This window comes from Lactuca saligna, chromosome 8 (assembly GCF_052625555.1).
Source record: "Lactuca saligna cultivar CGN05327 chromosome 8, ASM5262555v1, whole genome shotgun sequence".
NCBI classification, from domain to species: domain Eukaryota; kingdom Viridiplantae; phylum Streptophyta; class Magnoliopsida; order Asterales; family Asteraceae; genus Lactuca; species Lactuca saligna.
Window position 1 is genome coordinate 70035104 of NC_136424.1, and position 19489 is coordinate 70054592.

Genomic DNA, 19489 nt, shown 5'->3' on the forward strand with positions numbered 1-19489 from the left:
CCGTGAGACCAAATCTAAAAATAATTTTAAAATGCAAAATAAATGGAAAAATCCAAAAAAAAAAAATTTAAATATTATTTTCAGAACTTGAATTAACTAAAAAAAATAAAAAAATAAAAAAAATAAAAAAAAAATCTTGTTTTTTTTTTTTTTAAAATACGTGAAATATTCTAAATAGAATATTACACAGACATATTCTAAAAATAAAAAATAAATAAAAAAATGCGTCTCACGGTCTTTCAAAATTAGGCCGTCTCACATGAACCTAACTATATATATATATATATATATATATATATATATATATATATATATATATATATATATATATATATATATATATATATATATATATATATATATATATAGTTAGGTTAAATCTAACTAAAAGGTTAACATCGACCCAAACCAAGAAAATGCCCAGTAAACTTAATTATTAGGCTAACAATAACCTTGTTTGCCGAAGTAAACCCTTACCAAGCCTTTTGAAAGAGGGTATTATATTGGATCCATTTGCCATAATTTGTATTTAGAATGCAACCCTCTCTAAGCTAGTTCCTCTATTTAATGTTCAACTAAAATCCATTGTGCATTACCTATTAAAAAACATCTTAAAACATGAATGCATCTTAGAACACTTTGAATGTTTGTCTTAAAACGACAAACTAACTAACATATGCCTAAATAACTATTTATGTCTCCACCGAAACTTGAACACATAACCTTTTATATGAAGGGAATAAGACTAATTAAGGTAATTAATTTTTCGATTTGTTCACATGTAGGTAACTATCTTTTTTTTGTACACATCTAGGTAACAAACTTTTTGAAACTGTTCACATATAACCATTATGACCTGCTGTAGCAGGTTACTTCCGGCTACAGTAGGTCATAATGGTTACATGTGAACACTTTCAACAAGTTCGTTACCTAGATGTGTACAAAAGAAAAATAGTTATTTAAATATGAACAAAACCTAAAGTATGAGTAAATTACTCGAATGGTCCCTGTGGTTTGGGGGCATTTATGTGTTTGGTCCCTAACTTATTTTTTTTAATTCGGATGGTCTCTACTGTTTTGTTTTGTTGCGTTTCGTCCATGTCTTACCTAAAAAGACTAGTGTGTCCTTATTAATTTATTTATTTTAAATTAATTTCCTTATTTATGTATTTTTTTATATGTTTAAAAAAAACTAACAGACCTCACATATCTGTATCTCCTCACCATCCTATCTTTCATCATCCTAAACTTTTATTTCTTTTCCATATTTAATGACAATGAAGTCTTCACCATCTATTCTTTTTCGGTCCTTCAACTTCAGCGAACCAACACCACAACCCAATAAAGTGAAGAGACCGTGGGTTATGGTGTTTGTTCACCAGAGTCGAAGGACCAAAAAAAGGATGGTGAAGATTTACATGTCACTAAAGATTGAAAGAAAATAGAGGTTGAAGAGGATGTGAGATGTGATGGTGACCGGTGGGACCCAAATTAAATTTCTCAAATGTGGTTTCAGATTTACGGTGAGGAGATACAGATATGTGGGGTCTATTAATTTTTTTAAACATATAAAAAAACATAAATAAGAAAATTAATTAAAAAATAAATTAATAAGGGCATAATAATCTTTTTAGCTAAGACAGGGACTAAGCGCGCAACAAAAATAAATAGTAGAGACCATCCGAGTAAAAAAGAATAAGTTAGGGACCAAATGCACAAATTCCCCTATACCATAGGGACCATTCATGTAATTTACTCTTACTTTTGGTTTTGTTCATATTTAGGTAATTATTTTTTTTGTACACATCTAGGTAACGAACTTGATGAAACTATTCACATATAACAATTATGACCTGCTGTAGCTGGATGTAACCTGCTACAGCAGGTCATAATTGTTATATGTGAACAATTCTAAAAAATTTGGTACATAGATGTATATAAAAAAAAGATAGTTACCTATATGTGAAAAACCCAAAAATTTAATTACCTTAACAAGTCTTATTCCCTTATATGAAAGGGTCATTCCTTACCTTAAGACTATTGACCATTTGGTTTGTGAGTTTAACTTCTTATTATATCCTAGCATCAAAGTAAAAGAAAGATGGAAAGTCCAAAAACATTGACGAATAATTCTTATCAAAGTAAAAGAAAGATGGAAAGTCCAAAAACATTGAGGAATAATTCTTATCAAAGTAAAAGAAAGATCGAAAGTCCAAAAACATTGAGGAATAATTCCTGTTACAAACAAAGGAGAGTTATTATCACGATGTATAAGCTTTAATGTAACGGTACATAAGGAAGTACGAGTACTAAAAACAAAAAAATAGAACATTATTTAATTTTTCTTGGTAGGTTCAAAAAAGACCGGCATTGGTTCACATTTGTTCAAAGTCACTGGGAACCCAGCAATCTCGTCCGTCCATGGATTGTTGTCATCATAATCAACAGTCTTCATTGCACGCCAAATCACACTACTGCACTTGAAACCCGACCCGAATGCCATCTGCCAAACCCGGTCACCTTTTTTGACCCGACCCTGTGCCTCAACGTACGCCAGCTCATACCATATCGAGCTGCTGGAGGTGTTTCCGTATCTGTACAGTGTCATTCTCGAAGCTTCCATGACGGCATCGGAAAACCGCAGGGTCTTCTGCAGTTCGTTGAGCACTGGCTTTCCGCCGACGTGAGGGAGAAAGTGATCGACGGCCTTGCTGTAGTTAGGTACATAAGGCTGGATTTTGTATCCTGAAAGGAGGTTTCTGGTGATGTAGTTTGTTACGTAGAGAAGTTTCTCTGTCATCGGAAGGATTAAATAACCTAAAGCGGTTAGGTTTGCTTCGATGGTGGAAACAGCGGCGGTGAGAAGGTCTTTATTGATGGTGACGCCGACTGTCCCGGCGGTGTCTTCTTCCTGTAATATGCAGTTATAGGAGCGATCTGATCTTGATGTGTTGTTGTGTACAGTGTGAAGAAGGTGGTATTTTGAGATATGGTAGTCGGAGGGGCGGTTGGAGAGGAGTATGGCGGCACCGCCGGTACGAAACAGGCAGTTGGCAATGAACTTGGAATGATCTTCTCCCAGGTAGCCATTTTCTGTAATGCTCTCTGTACTCACTATCAACGCGAAGGTGTTTTGGTGCACCTGTCAAATTAATTAGTAGTTCGTTAATTTTCTCTATTAATTAACTGTATGTGCTTGATATATATATATATATATATATATATATATATATATATATATATATATATATATATATATATATATATATATATATATATATATATATATATATATATATATATATATATATATATATATGTTCAGATTCATTTGAAATCATTCTAATTTTGTGAGACCGTGAGATCAAATCTAAAAATAATTTTAAAATGCAAAATAAATGGAAAAATAAAAAAAAAAAAAATTTTAAATATTATTTTCGGAATTTGAATTAACTAAAAAATAATAATAATAAAAAAAAATCCCGTTTTTTTTTTTGAAAAATACGTGAAATATTCTAAATAGAATATTACACTGATATATTCTAAAAAATATTTTTAAAATGCAAAATAAATGGAAAAATTTAAAAATTCTTTTTTTAAATATTATTTTCGGAACTTGAGTTAACTAAAATAAATAAATAAATAAATAAAATCCTACTTTTTTTTTGAAAAATACGTGAAATATTCTAAATAGAATATTACACTGTACATATTATAAAAATAATTTTAAAATGCAAAATAAATGGAAAATCAAAATTTTTTTTTTTTAAATATTATTTTCGGAACTTGAATTAACTAAAAAAAATTAAAAAAAATAATAAAAAAATAAAAATAAAAATAAATAAAATGTGTCTCACGGTCTCACAAAACTAGACCGTCTCATATTAACCTAACCCTATATATATATATATATATATATATATATATATATATATATATATATATATATATATATATATATATATATATATATATATATATATATATATATATATATATAAAGTTTAATAGAAAACCATAATTATTGGTTCTTCAAGCAACCAAATCTATTTTTTCAATTTCTAGAGCTTATTCTTTATCGAAAAAAAAATCTAAATTCATATATTAACATTGTGAATATGAAAAATATTTTTCGGATTCACCGTGTGAATCCGGATTCACGTTATGAATTTTCAAAAATTCACATTGTGAATTTGACGTAAAAAAAAATCGAATTTGATATCATTGGAAAAAGTATAAAAAATTATAAATATTTGTATTTTTAGTTTTTCTTTTGATAAAAAATAAATTTTAAAAGTTGAAAAAAAGATTGGTTCTTTGGTTAATTATGGTTCTTTATTGAACTTAACCCTATATATATACTCAATCCGTCCCAAAATTATAGTCCATCTTTCTTTTTTGGTTTGTCCCAAAATAATAATCTACTTCTAAAAATAAATAACATTTTTACCAAAATACCTTCTCATTATTACTTAACCAACTAAGCATTTAATGGAACATTAAATGCAACGTAAGGATAAAACTGTCATTTTATTATATAACGCTAATAGTAATTAATGTTTTTCTTAATCTGTGTGTTTTTTTTTCTGTAGACAATAATATTGGGACGGAGGCAGTATATATATATATATATATATATATATATATATATATATATATATATATATATATATATATATATATATATATAGTTAGTTAGTTAGTTAGTTAGTTCCGGTGAAGACTCTTTTTTAAATGAGTACTCGTGCGGACATCTTAAAAAAAAGTTTAAAAATTATAAAAAAATAAAAATCATAAAATCAAGTATTAAAGAGAAAAAAAAAACGAAATTTTTTTTTGATCACCAAAATTAAATCATGGATCATAAAAATGATCTATGATTTAATTTTAATGATGTAATTTTTTTTTTCTGTCTAATATAATACTATATTCGATTTTAAGATTTTGTATTTTTTTTTAAAATTTTTTTGTAAGGTGTCCTTACGAGTATTCAAAAAAAGTAAAATAAAAGTTTAACATGATCCTAGGTCTCACATAATCTTGTTTATATATACACTCGTATTTTATTTAATAATGTATATATAACATAACCTGGAGGAGCTGTTTAGCAAGTCCTATTGCGAGAAGACCTGCACTACATCCCATCCCAACAAGATTGTAGCTGGCGACATTTTCTCGAAGGTTATACTGATTAACTATTATGCTTGAAAGAGATGGGATTGTGTTGTAAATACAACAATTCGCAATTACGATCCCAATATCCTCACTTCTTACACCTGTTTTAGCAAGAAGCTTGTCTATTGATCCAAAAATGGCCATCTCGACTTCCCTTCTCGAATCTTTTATAGATGGTGTATACCTTTGATCATCAGAAAAGATCTCTGGCATATAAGTGGAGTCACCAAGCCCAGATCTTTCCAGTAGTTTTCTCATGAAATCCAGCGTCCCTTGAGAGAGAAGTCCACCGTCTCTTGCCTTTTTCATAAGAATTGCATTTTTAATAAGAATCTCTTTCGTGCACTTCTGTGAAACCGGCGGCTTGTAACAGGAAAAATCTATTAAGTACACTTTGCATGAAGTTTTTATGGTCATGAAAAGCCATAACAGAAGAAGGCACATGATAAGTAGGGTTAAAAACATAATTTCTTTCAAGTTGATCAGATTGATGATAAAGATGATGCTGGTAACTACTCTTCAAGCTACCAAATCTTGTGGTAGATTTGAGTTTTTATCGAGGGTATATATTCTAAGAGTTCGACTAGAATCTACCCTATATATAGAGTTTGTAGTGAGCTTGTATGGATATGAAATTTATTATAACTTACAGTGGTCCTTGCTTATGCAAGATACGTGGAGTTCCCGTACTAGACAATAAGGGAAGAGGGTCATGTCTGTAAGCTTCCGAGCGTTAACTGAATGCCTTATATATACATAAGCATATAATTTTCCTGAACAATCTAAAGGAAATCAAGTATTTGTTACGACAAAGTACTTAAACTGTGCCGACCAAGAAAAGTTGTTATTTTGTGATTCATGTATATTTTAACATGTGCTTTCATAAAGGCATGGGCGTGTATTTGTTTATATTATTTTTAAACCGTAATGATGCTCTTAAACAATGTGGTTGGTATAGATGAGCATCGATCCGTCGGTAGTTTATACCAACCACTTGTCATTAGTATAAATTTTAATTTAATTTCTACTTCTAATTTATCTAATAAATTGAAACGACATTGTTTTTTAACCCTACACTGACGACATATCGTCGATATAAGATTCTATCTTCAAAAAAAGGCCATCGACGTCCCATTCATCACAATGCAACACACAAAACAAGTTTGATTCTCTCTTGATCGACGATTCACTCCCACGACCACTCCTTTTCACTGCCGAACTCATGTAACTTCTAGGTCACTCAATCTTTTCAGATTTGACTTGTTTTCCGGTTTATTTTTTATTTATTTCGGTTTGCTTTTCTAGTTTTTGTGGTGACCACCGACCACCACATCTATAAACGACACCAATGAAATATATATATGATTTTGGTTTGATTTCCTGGTATAAACTAGTCATTGGAGGACCAATGGCCCCCATCAGTAACTACTTACTTTCGACCACCAAAGTAGAACGAGTAGGTATAAGATGTCTTTTTGTTTTTTCCAAAATTTTTATTTTTTTGATTTCGGGTTTCGTACAGTGAGTAGAAGCCGCCACCATCTATAACTGACCACCAGAATCTAGGCAAAATATCGGGAAGAACATGTAAGGTTTCTAGCTTTGGTTTTATTGATAAAGTGATTAATAGATATTGTGTTTAATAGATAAGTGGTTAACCGGTAAGTGTTTAATGTGTTTCTATTTTTATGATAAGTGTGTAATATATATGCTTTGTAAGTGAATGGTTAATGTATTTCTATTTTCATGATAAGTGCTTAATGATTAATTGATGAAGTGTTTAGTATGTTTCTATTTTCATGATAAGTATTTAATATATTTTGTAAGTGAATGGTTAATGTGTTTCTATTTTCATGATAAGTGCTTAGTGATTAGTTGATAAAGAGCTTAATTTATAAGTGTTTAATGTGTTCTTATTTTCATGATAAGTGCTTAATATGTTGTGTAAGTAAAATTTTAAGGAATAGTTGCCACTGAAGAATAAATAAAGAACGCAAACGATGACAACAATGATGATCTTTTAGATGTATATTATTCTAGTAATGATTCTATTGAATGTATCTTACGGTTATTATATATTATGATTGCTTATAATATTTGCTAAAATTTCAAATTCTACTTATAAGTTTTGTTTAAAGTATATCTACTATACATTTTGATTGCTTATAATATTTATTAAACAGATGGCATCAGACGTTGCCTGAGGATATGGAGAAGATGGCGGGGACAAGCCTCCACATGAGGGCTACATAGGATACCATCAGGTTGCGAGTTTTGTAAGTTATAGGAACTTCTTTAGTATTAGATATGTTTTTAAAATTCTAAATTTTCAATTCTATATGTCCATATAGTAAATCCAAGAATATGTGCGGCGCAGGAAGAAACCTGAATCTCTATGAAGAACACAGAAAAATACTTTCCAACCTTACCCCTTCAATTTGATGCCATCGGGGAGAACTTCAGATTTATAGTCGAAAACTAACAAAAGTTTGTAAGGTTGGTCTCAACTCAGGTGGGATCAAGGGTGCCACGACATTATCAATCTTAAGAGTGTGTTCCTCACGAGTATAAGGATGTTATATATCCTACTTTGGAAGTAAGTATTATATATATATATATATATATATATATATATGTTGTGACAGGCTCTTCACTGGGACATCGCTCTGACGATTAAGTTAGTTATATGAGAGAGAGAGAGAGAGAGAGTTTAGGGTAAATTCAGTGAGGAAGGAGATGGATCCCTTCCTTGAGATGGAAGAGATCCTGTTATACCTGTTACTAACGGATCGTGGGGCCTACCCAATGAGTGTGAGACGTGGCCTCCTCTAACTATGAGGATTATGCCCATGCTAACTAACTGTCTGGTGACGTCAGTTCTAGGCGTCACCTAAGCTTTTTGTTACGTCCTGATTGGGCATGAGTGAATGAGAAGATCACAAGGAATATTCTTTCCCCGTGAAAGGAAGCGAACTGCCACCCTGGTGCTGGATTACTTAGGCCAAGTCCGGGTCTTGGCCAAGGTTCTGGAGTGATAACGTCTCATTTATGCTTTCCATTAAATTTAACGTGGCCGTACATGGTAACATTGACAAGTCCCTTAGACGAGTAGGCTTCTGTGTTAATGACATAGCAGAGTCGTTATGGTCTACTCACAGACACGTGGCGGGCCGCTACTGATAGCTTATGCGGTTGACAGAGCGATATCACCGTTCTTCGGCGGTTTCATCAAGAAAAAGGTTCGCTGCCCCTTTGGTGGCATTTAATCCTCTGTTCCTCCTGGCGTTTCCTCCTTACTTTCTACTTTTCTCTCTTTGCCTTCTTGCCCCAAAGAAACCTTTTTCGACCTTTCCTTCATATTCTTCCATGGCTACCGCTCGTTCTTTGGGAAGGGATCTTACTACCGAAGAATAGGAATCTTTTCGGTTTCGATTTGCATTTGTTCCGAACAAGGGGTTCAAATTCCTCTTCCAGATGCATCGCTTTACAGTCCTCCCAAAGGCAAAGTCATCATTTTGATAGCCTTATTCGAAGCGGGTCTGCGTTTTCCTACTACATACTTCTTCAATCTAATTATCCGTGAGTATGGGTTTTCTGTGAGGGAGCTGACCCCGATTGCTATAAAGACGATAATGGGTTTTGAACTCCTCTGTCATGCCCTAAGCCTCCTGCCGACTGTTCCGACATTTAAGTACTTCTTCAATGCTTCCACTCAGTCGAGGACTTGGACCCTTTCTCGTCGGTGGGGACTCCCTACCCTTATCCACGATAAGAAGTCCAAGAAAATCTGGCATGAGAAGTTTCTATGGGTGAACAACGACCTTGTGGTGCTTAGCTACCCAAGGACTAAGGCGTACGTTGACCGCTCTCCAACACTCTTTGGTGCTGACAAAGAACTGGCTGGTGTCCTAGAGAAGATCAACATCAATGGTAAGGATTGGCTTGATTGCTTCTTGGCCACTGGCGAGATGAGAGCCGCTTAGAGGGATCGTGGAAAGATGCTTGAGTTTTTCATCGAGAAAGAGGGTATTACGTTTCTCCTTCTGTTCTCTCTTGCCCCCTTACCCCTTTTTATTCGAAAAATCACATTTAAATCGGCATTTTGGTTAACCGCAGTGTCTTTGTTTTGTTGGCAGGTGTGGAGGAGGTTATTTCCTTGGAGAAAGCTCTTCAAGGTTTATTTCACGACGATCTTGAATGTCACGACGTTAACCTTGTAAAGACTCTTCTGCCTCCCGTTTCTAGTCGGGGAATCGAGGCTACTGTTGGTTCGAAAAGTGCTATTGGTACCGGTGAAGATTCAGATTTGCAACACATTTTTGTCACTGACGCTTCTCAGAAGGATCCTGTCCCTTCTGGGTCACCGAGGAGTCTCCTCCGTGTCAAGAGGAGTTTTTTCTTTCTTGGAGGCCTCTTCCGGTGGTCGAATTGAGACGGATAGCACCGAGCCCCCTCTTTGTAAGAAACGTAACCTGAATTTCTTTCTTGGGGGTACCAAGAGCTCCACCTGTTCCCTCAATGAAAGTCCTCTGAAACTGCTAGAGGGGAGACACAACAGGGCGACTGAACCGCCCAGTCATATAGAGGAAGAAAGCACCGACAAGACCAACCAATCCCACTACTGGAGGAGCCAAGGAGAAGACTGGGTCTTCGTGTAACATCCGGACTTTCAGGTATATCATTGTGTGTATATATTTTTTTAAGTTTATAGAGTGATTCGATGAGCTATGAGTCCAAATCTTCGAGTAGATTCGAGTTGTCCGTGTGGCTTTAATGAATGGACTCGACGAGTCAGAGGGCCGACTCGCCGAGTAGGTGCTGGGCAGAGAAACCCTAATTTTTTGGGTTTGTGTCCTATTTAATGGGCCTTATGCCCTTATTTCCGCCTCCCTTATCTCCAGAGAGCCATGTGGGAAACCCTTGATTAGTTCCACCCATTTGAGAGAGAAAGAGGCTAATTTGGGTGTTCTTGTGCAACTTTGAGAGGGGATTTGGAGAGAAACTTGGCTTGGATCAAGAGAAGACTTTTGGATCCAAAGATTCTTCAGAGTTTTGCTTCAAGTCGGAGGTAAAAGTTGCTAGCTTGATCATTTCCTTATGAGATTTTGTTTTAGGGAACTTTTAGGGCTTTCTTCCATTTGTCTTATGTCATGGAGTGATTTATGTAAGGATTGAGGTTAGAACCTCAGATATGGACTATGAGTGGCCTTGTGAGTCCAGAGAACCGAGCTTTATTGAGCTGGAAGCAAGATCTTGTGCATTTATCCCTTGTTGGAGCATGTTTTGGCATTATGAGCCTTATATTCCATGCATAAACGTAAAGCTTGTAGGTTTACGTGCTATTCGAGCCTTAGGAGGGTAGATCTAGAGTGTGGGGTTATAAATCTGCTTAGAATCGTCTGAATGAGGATTGAGTTTGTATGAACTCGCCGAGTCCATGAGCTGACTCGACGAGTCAGTTTGGGTCCGTCCCGGTATTCAGGGCCAAGCGATAACTCGTCGAGTTAGGGGTCAACTCGACGAGCTGAGTGGAACCTTCACGAGACTTCTGAGGATATGAGTGGACTCGACCAGTTGCATGAGTGCACTCGATGAGTCGGGTCAAACAAGGACTGTTGACTCGAGTTTGACTTCAGTTGACTTTAGGGTTTGGGCATAAATGAGTAATGGAGATCATGGATAGGTAAAATGGTCTTTTACCCATTTCAAGAGTGAGAGAGAGAAAGAAAGAAAGAAAAAGAGTAACCTTTGGTTTACTTATAGTTGAGAATTCGAGTATTGATTAGAGATAATTACCTTATGTGTTAGGTAGTGGCTGGTTCGAGATTCAAATTCGAGGATAATTGCTTGCAGTTAGCAAGGTGAGTCTTCTCATTATACTTTACCTAGAGTGGTACTTATGTGTGACAAGAGGATCTTATGTGCTTACATTGAGTATTATGTTATCCTGCTTTATGTTGTATGCTGTGCATTATGTCTTTGTGATTTATGCTATGTAGAGCTTAACAGACCGAACTAGAGGGTCCAACGAATCGTAGGACTCGAGGGTCCCACTAAGACACATTTACTGGAGGGTCCTACAATGATATAGACTCGAGTGGCTAATGAGCTGTGTGTGTGGTATTTTAGGGAATTCACTAAGCTTCGTGCTTTATGCGTTATGTGTTTCAGGTTTTTCTTAGGATCGCAGGAAGGCACTGACTTGATTGTACAAACCAGAGAAAGACTATGTTTTGAAGATCCTAGATTTTAATCAAACAATTATGGAGTTGAGATTTGTAAATTAAATAAACGAAATTTTGTGAAATGTGTTATGAGAATTATGCAATTTTAAATGAATAATTTATTCGAAAAGTTACGTTGTTACTAGTTGGTATCAGAGCCTTGGTTTAAGGGATTCGGATGCACCTTCGGGTATGTCTGGACTCAAAGTGAGGATTTGAGAAAAAATTTCAAAATAAAAGATTTTTCTAAAAACAATTAAGAATTTCTTAGAGAAAAACGAGAAGGAGCAGTGTGTACAATCAGCCAGAGCCCGAACGGTGATTTCCCAAAATACCAAAAATTGTTGACTTTATGAAATATTGATGAGATGTTATGAGATATCATTATGCATGATAGAGGATAGGCCAGGTAATTCATGTTTAGGGCTAGAGATGCCTGATTTATGATGCCTTAGCCTATGGATTGTTGCTATATGTTATGTGCCCTGAGTATGTGATGAGTAAGAGTATTTAGCAAGAGAGATGCCTAGATAAGCATTCGAGGAGTCTATTGAGAAGAGTAATTAGATACCATGAGAGGTGAGACAGCCTAAGTTCAGTGATGCCTTTGAGTCAAGAGTAGGGCCAGTGGAGTTGTGTGCTCGAGTGGTGTGTTAGTATCGGTGGAGGTTATTCGATGCCCGAATGTTGCTTGCTTTGTGCTTTGTGGAACTCTTGATAATGGGAGTGATCTACCGAGTGAATATGACGATATTCAGGAGGTGGATGGATGACATTATAAGGAGTTCTTCAACAGCTGATGGTAGAGAAGTGTGAGAACCTAGTGAGTAATTTAAGTCCTATGAGTACACTGTTGGGGAAGAGCATGCGTTGGAGGGCGAGCATGTGTAACAAGATTGGTGACCGAGAAAGTTGAGCAGCTACTTAGGAGATCTGGGACAATCCAAGTGGAAATTATGGGTAGAGGTGGCAGATAGTATGGGCCCGTACTATTGAAAGTAGAGGACCCATACTTGAAACAGAGAAAATTTTAGAGGTTCTAAGTAGTATATTGAGAGGAGATAACATGGTTCGGGTACAGTAAATATGTCTTTTAATGATTGAGGGTTTTGTTTAAGTAAGTGTTTAAACTTGTGGGTCACAAAACTTTTATCCGCACCACTATCGAAAAGTATGCATGCATATGAGTTATTAAGGAGGAATGTACCGGTAAACACAGTAGGATCATTCACAGTCTCCTCATGCCCCATCATTAACACTCTTCCCACACCTCCCACATTCCTCGTTTTTGGGCAGTCCCAACATATGGTTTGGTGGGTGTTGGAGTGTCACGGATAGTAGTAGCATCCTCTCCATCATCAACATCAACAGTTTGTGGAGCATCAATATCAATCGTTTGTGCATCTAGTTGAGACCTTTCCATCTACATAAAAAAAATGCAATCAACAACAACAGTTTCTAGCATTACCAAAAAAAGTAGGTTTTTAGGTGATATACGAACAATATTTCAGCATCAAAATGACAGAATCCATAATCAAATAGCCAAAATCGGTGTAATAATTTCATAATAAAAAAAATTATGTTTAGGTCGTTGTAGAAGAGTCGGCACTCGGCAGTTTCCTACCATTCCAAAATTGTGTACTAATTTCATAAATTGAACAAATATTTCAGCAAAGCAACATCAACACTTGGCTGTGTGGGGATGAACATGTAATCTAATAGCAGCAAAGCAATGCACAAATTGGCAATTGCAACCAAGAAGTGAGAAAATGAAAAGCTAGAAGGGAGAAATTTGAAAACCAACCTGAGAAGCGAGAAGGAATCGTTGGAGGTGTAGCGGGCTAGCAACTTTGGAACTTGGAAGGGTGACGCAGGCGGTTTGGGAACGGGTTTGAGCTCGTCGTAGATCCTACTACTGGAGTACACTTGCGTCATCGGCTTCGATCGGAGTAGGGGAGATGAGAAATGACGCTAAGTGAGAAAATGAGAACTGAATTCAATTTACACTTTACAGATTACGCCACATTTAGGGTTGTAATATTAAATATTGTGTTTTTTTTAATATGTACATGGTTCGGTTTTACAGGTTTAGTGGGTTGGTTTCTATGTAAAACCCGAAACCGAACCCGATTTTTCGGTTTTTAAAAAATTTAAACCCTAAACATTGGTTTTGCTTCGGTTTCGGTTTTTCGATTTCGGTCGGTTTCTTGGTTTGAGTTTACTCACCCCTAATGTATACGTATATATGATTTATACTTTATTTTAATACGTAAATATGCTATTATAATTTATAACTCGTTCATATAAACTCCGTTTTCGACGTTCATTATATGCACGCGTAGCTATCGACGTGATCTACAACGTTCGTTTAGACTCCATCGGACAATTCTAAGTTTATTTTTCATACATATATTTATAAAATTAAATGATTTTGCTAAAATCATAACTCTATTATACGAACTCCGTATTTAACATTCATTTTCTCAAAATTCCTATTTTAAGAAGTACTTCGATTTTCGTTTTGGTGGTATTAACCAAAAATCAACCGTTCTCTTTGTAACTTTTTACGTCATACATTCGTTGTGCGCGACTAACTTTTATATCTTATAAAAATCATATCTAATTCACACGGAGTCAGATTTATATGAAATTTATATTTTCGGGACCGGGGAGACGTGAATTTTCTCAATATATAATAATATATATGTTTTGGCGCATGTATTATTATTATTTACAGACGATTCGATCGATTTTTCCTATCTATTTTATAATAATCATGGAACATATAATATTCACATAATTCTTCTTTATTACGTGAAATATGTTACAATTGTTGACCATAACTATTACTTTGGTTAAGATTATTTATCCTAGATAATAAAAAAAATCATTTTAATGCTTATTAATGACTAGCCCGAATCTGAAGGTGTTACAATTATCTCCCCCTTAGGATGATTACATCCCGAAATCATCAATAGAACATGAGTTATATAATGATTTCATACATTATCTATTCATCCTAGGTAGTAACTGTAACTTCTTATATTCCTTCGAATGAGTATCTTACTCTTGGACTTCTTAACTGAAGGTGGTGCTCAATCTTGCACCTGCTCTTTATCCTATATTGGACTTTCAATCGTAACCTTCAAGTTACAAAATCAATCCTTATTGGAGACTCCTTCTTCTTAACATACTTAAGACAAGTTATTTCATTCGATTACCATAATAGACTGATGGGTCATATTCTAATGACTTCTAATCATATGATACAACGCTTAGAATCAAGTCTTTTAGAGTCAAATTCCAGAATGGAAGTTTCCTTCCTTCATGTTCTAATGTGATGTAATCACATTCTAGTATGTAGCACTTCTAGCTACTAGTTTTTTACTTTCTCGGTGATTGCGGTCTATTGATTGCTTCGATTATCTTTCACTTCGATCTTTTGGCTTAAGACTGATGTTACATCGAACTTGGTTCTCTGAACCACATAACATACTCATCTTAGTCGGAATCGATTTGATACGACTACTAGGGTCGGAATAACAATCATCTTCTTAGTCACTATCGAAACAATGGTAATCACATACATGAATCAAACCAAATCAATTACTAGCACCTTAGTAACCTTGTGACTTTCCCTAATCCAAGTGTGATTCATGTGCTTCAGGTAGTATAGGCCTATACTACCATTCCCACATACTCATACTCGTCCCAAGTATTGTCTCGCAGTTCTCTAAGTCACCATACAAGAATTTCACATAGTCATTTAACACATCGGATAACATAACTAAGGTTCATATTATTTCTTGAAACGGTTACATAGGTATTCAAGTTCACCCTACACTATGCCTCTTATATTAGGCTACACCACACGAAAATATATAGCTACTTTATTGATCCTTACTCCTAATCTCTTATGTTGTCACCTGCTTCATCAAGGACCATCTGGAATGCTCTCGCCTTTGGATTTGGCGACACATTTTGCCTTGCATCTTCGTTCTTCTTTGGGTAGTTCTTCGAAATATTCCCTCCTTCATTACATTCATAACACACCCTCTTATTGGATGTACACTCATTGGCGTAATGCCCATACTTTTCACACCTGAAACATGTCACCTCCTCGCCACATTTTCCAAAGTGTTTCTTCTTACACTTATCGCATCATCTTGCTTCACCTCCTCCTCCTCCTCCTCCTCCAGACTTTGATAATTTACTCTTCTTGTTGGAACTTGAAGATCCCTCAAAGTTCCTTTTTGTCTCATTACTCATCTCTCTCCAGACCCTTTTCCCTTAACTGGGTCTCGACATTCTTAGCTGCTCTAATGGTTGTCTTTAAAGTACTTGCCATTTTGACCGTTGGTCCTAGTCCGTCAGCAATCCGTTAGCAAACCTATCTATCTTGGAGAGTTCAGTAGGTACCAAGTAGGGAATAACTTCATCATCTCAGTGAATGTGGTGGCATACTCATCAACATCCATCTTCCCTTTCTTTAGATTCTAAAACTCATTGTTTAGGTCTATCAGATCTATCTCTGAGTAGTATTGCATTTTTAATTGCTCCATGAATGCTTCCCAAGAAATCCGCATGGCTTCTCCCCGCGACATTGTATCTGCAAACAACTTCCACCAACTTAAAACTCTGGTCTTTAGTTGTCTAACTGCAAATACGGTCTTTTGCTTATCACTGCAGTTGTAGATTTCAAATACCATTTCCATCTCCGAAATCCAGTCCATAATCTCCACTGGCTTTGGGCTTCCAGATTGACTTGGTGGTTTGGTACCCAAGAAATTCTTATACATGCACCTATCCATGTTAATCCCTCTTTATGGGTTGTTCCTCCTGACCACTCGGGGTTCTACTTGACTCATCGTACGACTATAATTTCCCTCCTCTGACAGTCTTCATTCAGTTTGGGATGCACAATAGGCACAGTAGTTTCATCCATATTAAGCAACATTTTCCTCATCTCCTCCCTTTGTTTGGCCATCACAAGATGCTGATTAACATTTGCATTAGTGTTTCCGAGTCCACTTCGAGTTATTACCATGTCGATCTATACACAAAATTAAACGTTCGGTGTGTAGTGACGATAATTTAGATAGGAAAGCTTTATTTATGATAGACGTATAAATCTCCTTATAACTCCAAAAAGTTATATACCAGTTCCAATACCATAATTAAACGTTTAGAAATCTAAACACATAATATTTCCAGATCCGGTCGGCAACAGACCATACATCCGATCATATAATGCATATCATAAATCATTTAGCACATAAAAGCATTGGAGACATCTTCCCTAATTAAGCTAGTGCTTGTGTCAATTCAGGTGTACTACCTAAAATATAATAGACACACTCTAACAATCATCACTTAACATTCTAAGTTTAAGTCTAGAAATAAATACGTATTCCTAGTTCGCTTAAACTAATGCTCTGACACCAACTGTGACATGCTCATTTTCATGGTCATTTAAAAATATTTATTTATGCTTATTTGAAAATCATAGTATCCTTTTTAAAAATAATATTGCGGAATTTGTTCCCAGAAAAACATGATAAATATATTATCAAAGCATTTCTGAATAAATGTATTTTTTATTAAAACTTTGGGATGTCATCGTCAATACAAAAATATAAGCATAAACAGACATTACATTCATTTACACTAGTGACCTACATCTCCTTTAATCTCTCAATGTAATGTAGCATCGTATCGACACATGTGATACAAATAAACTGAGTGGGTCAGGTTGGGAAACTTGGTGAGTACGTAGGGTTTTCAACCCACAATTATAAAGTTATTATGCTTAATCATCAAACAATTAACCCAATTACCCATCCTCATTATCTTCTTTATTCTTAAGTATCGTCGCTAAGAATCATCTAAACCTCAATATTCATTCCTAAGGATTGTCCTAAGGAATATGCACGAAGTCCATCGTTGCCTATGACACAAATACCAATGCTATCTATTAAGCAATAAGTTCATAGCTACCAGGGTCTTTCAGGGTACATCTAGTGAACATGTAGTTCAAAACATCTAGTGAACACGTAGTTCAAAACATCTGTTGAACACTTATTTCAAAAATACATAATGAATACGTAGTTCAAAAACACCTACAAGTTACGAGCCTACTAGCGTTCCTCTGGACTTTCTAGAATAGTCTATGGTCGTCATCTATATTCCGCTAGATGGCTAGATCATCTTAAACATTGAGGCCTTTCATCATTTTATCACACATCAACTATTTCATCTACCCATGTTTTATCCAACATTTTCGTAGATATAAAATACATATACAATTTAAATCATTTAAAACATGTATAAATCGTTCATCCAACATAGATATCAAGAACACATAGCACGTAATTTATATTAAATAATTCATATCTATGTGTAAGATGAAAGTAACTATGCACTCACTTGTTAATGTGGTAATTCCGAACTCAGAGAACGCTTTGCTTCTATTAATTTACTTTCCTCTGACGGAACTTAGTATCATTACCATTAGATTTTAGTCTAATATTTACCGTGACTAATTATTAGTCCTTGTATTATTATTATTATATAAGCGTTAAACAGTACTTTCCAATCACTATTTACAAACAGGGACCAGACACGAAACACTAGAGGACAGGACCATTTTAGCATTTAAGCCGTTCTGAAATCCAACAACTCTATGCGGCCCTTCAAACCAGATTCCTCATATCGTGAGTAATTAAAAAGATATTATAACGACACTTATATAAGTCATAATACTAGCCCAAATATTTATTATAAGTTCATAATAACAATACTAATTTTGAATATAAGTTATACTTAAAGTAGGGTAAGCATATCCTACTTAGAAGTGAGTTTAGCTAGGAGTCGGGCTCTGCAGGGGCAGAACTTTGTCGCTGAATCTTTCTAAAAAAAATTATTGCCATTCTTTAGCGCTCATCTTACTATACTAATACTATAGAAAGAGAAGTCGAATCACGAGGAACCGAAATGCTCGGGGGATAAGAAGAGAAAGACTCTTAAATCAAGATAATGGTGCAAGAAATATGAGAGCCTAGAGACTCTTATTTATAGTAATTGAATTTTCAGAAACTACCATCTATAGGTACTTAATGGCCTTATAGTTATATAAACGACTAAACACCAATTTATAATACTATTTTAGACAGATTTAACGATATTTGTACTAAACTAATGTCGAATGTACTCAACACTAGTCTTATAATGACCACATCGTCGATACATTTCTAATGATATATATATATATATATATATATATATATATATATATATATATATATATATATATATATATGATTTATACTTTATTTTAATACGTAAATATGCTATTACAATCTATAACTCGTTTATACGAACTCCGTTTTTTATGTTCTTTATAGGAACACGTAGCTATCGATGAGATCTACAACTTTCATTTAGACTCCATCGGCAAATTTTGATTTTCTTTTTCATCCATATAATTATAAAATTAAATGATTTTGCTAAAGTCATAACTCTCTCATACGTACTCCGTTTTTGGCATTATTTTTCTCAAAAATCATATTTTAAGGAGTACTTCGATTTTTGTTTCGGTGGCATTAACTAAAAGTCAACCATTCTCTTCGTAGCCTTTTACGTCATACATTCGTTGTGCGCGACTGACTTTTATATCTTATAAAAATCATATCTAATTCATACGGAGTCGGATTTCTACGAAATTTATATTTTCGAGATCGAGGAGACGTTTACTTTCTAAAAATAATATATATATATATATATATATATATATATATATATATATATATATATATATATATATATATATATATATATATATATATATGTTTTGGCGCATTTGTTTTTACGATTTACAGATAATTCGGGTGATTTTTCCTATCTATATGATAATAATCATGAAACATATAATATTCACATAATTCTTCTTTATTAGGTGAAATATGTTACAATTGTTGGCCATAATATTATTTTGGTTAAGATTATTTATCCTAGATAATAAAATAAATCATTTTTTAATGCTTATTATTGACTAGACCGAATCTACGGATGTTACACAATATAACATTTCA

At 34.5% G+C, this 19489-nt stretch overlaps 1 protein-coding gene across 1 annotated transcript; it reads right to left on the reverse strand.

Annotated features, from left to right (window-relative positions):
* Nucleotides 1-2335: 2335 nt before the first annotated feature.
* On the reverse strand, nucleotides 2336-5640 carry LOC145013019 (3-ketoacyl-CoA synthase 11-like). Its single transcript, XM_078971823.1, has 2 exons — nucleotides 5092-5640; nucleotides 2336-3142 (listed from the first exon to the last, which is right to left on the reverse strand). The coding sequence occupies exons 1-2, from the start codon at nucleotides 5638-5640 to the stop codon at nucleotides 2336-2338; spliced, it is 1356 nt and encodes a 451-aa protein (XP_078827949.1).
* Between the last annotated feature and the right edge of the window lie 13849 nt (nucleotides 5641-19489).